This window comes from Procambarus clarkii, chromosome 34 (assembly GCF_040958095.1).
Source record: "Procambarus clarkii isolate CNS0578487 chromosome 34, FALCON_Pclarkii_2.0, whole genome shotgun sequence".
Classification (NCBI taxonomy): domain Eukaryota; kingdom Metazoa; phylum Arthropoda; class Malacostraca; order Decapoda; family Cambaridae; genus Procambarus; species Procambarus clarkii.
In genome coordinates this window covers 41,880,272-41,885,175 of record NC_091183.1, presented here as the reverse complement: position 1 = coordinate 41,885,175, position 4,904 = coordinate 41,880,272, and the positions used below count along the sequence as shown (strand labels likewise).

At 52.3% G+C, this 4,904-nt stretch overlaps 1 protein-coding gene across 1 annotated transcript; it reads left to right on the top strand.

Moving 5' to 3' along the window:
* The first annotated feature begins 526 nt into the window (after positions 1–526).
* On the top strand, positions 527–4,343 carry LOC138371066 (repetin-like). Its single transcript, XM_069335720.1, has 2 exons — positions 527–571; positions 2,004–4,343. The coding sequence occupies exons 1-2, from the start codon at positions 527–529 to the stop codon at positions 4,341–4,343; spliced, it is 2,385 nt and encodes a 794-aa protein (XP_069191821.1).
* Positions 4,344–4,904: the final 561 nt, after the last annotated feature.

Genomic DNA, 4,904 nt, shown 5'->3' with positions numbered 1-4,904 from the left:
ACCACACGCCATGTTTATAAGAAAGCATTTTGTTTTCTTACAAAATATTCATTGCTCCCTTACCTGCTGTATCGCCGTTGGCTTCTAATAAAGCTGACTTGCTTTCTCTGAATCCTGTTGATCAGTAACACACTCTCGTGTAACTCTGGGTGATTTACCAACCTATATTTGTATGGTTAAATGTTTGGGGTTATAGGTTTGGGGGACATTATTAGGCATAGAAACGTCTGAATATATTAACTTCAACTAATCTGGAGCCAGAGTTAAGGTTGGAAGTACTGGGTGAGGAACTGGGGTGTACTGGATGATGGGTTGAAGTGATACGTGTAGAAAGTTTGTAAGGAATTAGTAGTTCCCGGGGGGGGGGGGGGTTGAGATGTAAGTACTTCACCGTAGACTAGAATGATGACGTGCCTTAACAGTGGAAATACTGTGGGTGGGAATGTCTGCATGGTTAGATGATTGTAGAACATGGATGTGTTCTTTGTACACCTGACGTGATGAGTGCAGTGTTTAAGGTGAGGAGATGGAGAGACGAACATATCCACCGACAGCACCGCTCCTGTGCCAGGTAAGTCCACTACGGGCTCACCATAGCCCGTGCTATTTGCCCCGCTCCTGTGCCAGGTAAGCTACGGGCTCTACCATAGCCCGTGCTACGTGGAACTTGTTCTGAGTTAGCTGAATCTATAACAACAACAACAACAACAACGAGAGACGAAGGCAGGCTGCCGGTCCTCTCGCTCCTCTCCACTTCTCGCCTCAGCATGCGTGCCCATGCTTCAGGAATTAAAAAAATTGCGAGAAAAAGTGTTGGTGAATGTTTGATTTAGCGAGTAAGGCTGCAACCATTGGCGCGCCCACGTTAGTCCACGCGCTCCCACCCACGCACACCCAATCCACGGCCTCCCGCCCTCGTCCATTCAACCCACGCCCTTCCGCCCACATCCACCCAACCAACTCCCACGTCCAACCAGAGCACACCCTCTCGATCACGTCCAACCAGAGCACACCCTCTCGATCACGTCCATCCAACCAAACTTTCCCGACCACATTCCACCCAACCCAAGTCCTCTGCTTACATCAGTCGAACTCCCGATGGGAACTAATGCCACGGACATGCTCAGAATAAGACATCTTATTGCCTCCCTTGGAGCACTTGTTGCATTGCTTCCTCATACTCTCTGTAGAGGCTGTGAAGGTGTCTTCCTTAAACTATCTACTTTAATGGGCCGAGATTGTAAAATGTTCGTTTGATATGGAAGTGACCCGCAAACTTCAGTAAAGCTTATAACACTTAGGATCTGCGTCAAAATAAGAACAACACAACCAAATTCTAAGATGGGCTAAAGATCCCCTCGAGGAAGGCATATTTATATTTCAACTTCGTCGCTTTGTTTAAGGCCTATCATCCGCCGGAAGTTATTATGGTCATCACAACATCTTAACTAACCAACCAGCATGTGTATTTTTATCCTGAACATAGTCCATGAAAACATGTAAACTCGCAGTGTAAATACACCGAGAAACGGAATGCACCTCACGGTGTACATATGAATTCAACTGTGCCAAGCCCTTACACCTCCCATTCTGGACTGCTGTATTCAAGGAGATCGCACCAACAGAAGAACATTACGTAAAATTTTAAAATACATAAAAGGCATTGAGACGCAGCTCATACGATAAATTACGTTGAATATCAAGATTCTAATGTTTACCTATGTCTAAAACCCACACAAGTCAACCCAACCAATTCACACTACTTGATTATCAACTTTTCTAACTATATATGTCTAGACAGTTCTCTAAAAAGTAATTTGAGACAATAAATAAGACAAAAGCAAAGTGTCACAACTCCACCATGCCTCAAAGCTTGAGACTTGCCATCACTCAAAACAAACAGCGGAACGTAAACCTGTAGAGATGTCTGCGGGCTGAGGCCCGTGAAGCCTGAACATTGTTCAGCTTTAAAATACAATCTGTAAAAACTCGTTTGATAAAAGTTGGGGGGATTGGAGCCTTCGCAAGCCCCTGTCTCCCTTTACCTTCCAGAGCCACAAGGTGGGAGGCCGTCAACACACTGGGAGAGCCACAAGGTGGGAGGCCGTCAGCACACTGGGAGAGCCACAAGGTGGAGGCTGTCAACACACTGGGAGAGCCACAAGGTGGGAGGGCCGTCAAGCACACTGGGAGAGCCACAAGGTGGGAGGCCGTCAAGCACACTGGGAGAGCCACAAGGTGGGAGGCCGTCAACACACTGGGAGAGCCACAAGGTGGGAGGCCGTCAACACTGGGAGAGCCACAAGGTGGGAGGCCGTCAACACACTGGGAGAGCCACAAGGTGGGAGGCCGTCAACACACTGGGAGAGCCACAAGGTGGGAGGGCCGTCAACACACTGGGAGAGCCACAAGGTGGGAGGCCGTCAACACACTGGGAGAGCCACAAGGTGGGAGGCCGTCAACACACTGGGAGAGCCACAAGGTGGGAGGGCCGTCAACACACTGGGAGAGCCACAAGGTGGGAGGCCGTCAACACACTGGGAGAGCCACAAGGTGGGAGGCCGTCAACACACTGGGAGAGCCACAAGGTGGGAGGCCGTCAACACACTGGGAGAGCCACAAGGTGGGAGGCCGTCAACACACTGGGAGAGCCACAAGGTGGGAGGCCGTCAACACACTGGGAGAGCCACAAGGTGGGAGGCCGTCAAGCACACTGGGAGAGCCACAAGGTGGGAGGCCGTCAACACACTGGGAGAGCCACAAGGTGGGAGGCCGTCAACACACTGGGAGAGCCACAAGGTGGGAGGCCGTCAACACACTGGGAGAGCCACAAGGTGGGAGGCCGTCAACACACTGGGAGAGCCACAAGGTGGGAGGCCGTCAACACACTGGGAGAGCCACAAGGTGGGAGGCCGTCAACACACTGGGAGAGCCACAAGGTGGGAGGGCCGTCAACACACTGGGAGAGCCACAAGGTGGGAGGGCCGTCAACACACTGGGAGAGTCACAAGGTGGGAGGCCGTCAAGCACACTGGGAGAGTCACAAGGTGGGAGGCCGTCAAGCACACTGGGAGAGCCACAAGGTGGGAGGCCGTCAACACACTGGGAGAGCCACAAGGTGGGAGGCCGTCAACACACTGGGAGAGCCACAAGGTGGGAGGCCGTCAACACACTGGGAGAGCCACAAGGTGGGAGGCCGTCAACACACTGGGAGAGCCACAAGGTGGGAGGCCGTCAACACACTGGGAGAGCCACAAGGTGGGAGGCCGTCAACACACTGGGAGAGTCACAAGGTGGGAGGCCGTCAACACACTGGGAGAGCCACAAGGTGGGAGGCCGTCAACACACTGGGAGAGTCACAAGATGGGAGGCCGTCAACACACTGGGAGAGCCACAAGGTGGGAGGCCGTCAACACACTGGGAGAGCCACAAGGTGGGAGGCCGTCAACACACTGGGAGAGCCACAAGATGGGTGGCCGTCAACACACTGGGAGAGCCACAAGGTGGGAAGCCGTCAACACTCTGGGAGAGCCACAAGGTGGGGGGCCGTCAACACACTGGGAGAGCCACAAGGTGGGGGGCCGTCAACACACTGGGAGAACCACAAGGTGGGAGGCCGTCAAGCACACTGGGAGAGCCACAAGGTGGGAGGCCGTCAACACACTGGCAGAGCCACAAGATGGGCCGTCAACACACTGGCAGAGCCACAAGGTGGGAGGCCGTCAGCACACTGGGAGAGCCACAAGATGGGCCGTCAAGCACACTGGGAGAGCCACAAGGTGGGCCGTCAACACACTGGGAGAGCCACAAGGTGGGCCGTCAACACACTGGGAGAGCCACAAGGTGGGAGGGCCGTCAACACACTGGGAGAGCCACAAGGTGGGAGGCCGTCAACACACTGGGAGAGCCACAAGAAGGGTGGCCGTCAATACACTGGGAGAGCCACAAGATGGGAGGCCGTCAACACACTGGGAGAGCCACAAGGTGGGAGGCCGTCAACACACTGGGAGAGCCACAAGAAGGGTGGCCGTCAATACACTGGGAGAACCACAAGATGGGAGGCCGTCAACACACTGGCAGAGCCACAAAGTGGGAGGGCCGTCAAGCACACTGTGAGAGCCACAAGGTGGGAGGCCGTCAACACACTGGGAGAGCCACAAGATGGGAGGGCCGTCAACACACTGGGAGAGCCACAAGGTGGGAGGCCGTCAACACACTGGGAGAGCCACAAGGTGGGAGGCCGTCAACACACTGGGAGAGCCACAAGAAGGGTGGCCGTCAATACACTGGGAGAGCCACAAGGTGGGAGGGCCGTCAAACGCATTATGTACAATTTCCTTTAAAGGCTTCAAAGTAATTTATATCAAAATGAAGTTGATTACGAAAACATTTCATCCATGCATCACTCTCCCGAGTACTCTCACTCTCTCCCTGCTCGTAGAGTACCTGTCTCACGCCAGGAGTATAATTTTCACTCAGCTTGAGAACCGTAAAGGAATATTACTATCTCACTCTAATTATCCTCGACCACCTGCACAGAGGAAATGATAGAAGTGTCAGAAGAAAATGTATATATGCTGGCTAGAGTTGTAATTTGCCATTGTTAAAGTTCTCCAACCTCCTTCTGTGGTTGAGTACTTAGTAATCCACTGCATCTACACGTAGTTAAGAAGCTCTCTAACCCTGTGTAGGACATATGGGAATGTATGTGTGCTGGTTAGTACTGTAAAAACACATAAATCAGTCTCAGTATCTATATCTATCGCCATCTATCTATTATTTTTTTATGTCGTGTTTCTCCTCCCTCGAACATTTTCATCTTCCTCGGCCTCTTGCCACCACCAGTTATTGATCCCAAAATTTGATTAATTCGGGAGAAGAAAAATTGGTCGTTGCGCGGAAAT

Bases quoted from the DNA above. Each gene is read 5' to 3' on its own strand.
- LOC138371066 (XM_069335720.1), top strand. From the start codon at position 527: ATGGAGAGACGAACATATCCACCGACAGCACCGCTCCTGTGCCAG. The intron at 572-2,003 runs GTAAGTCCACTA...GTTTGATAAAAG, and splicing joins CAGCACCGCTCCTGTGCCAG to TTGGGGGGATTGGAGCCTTC.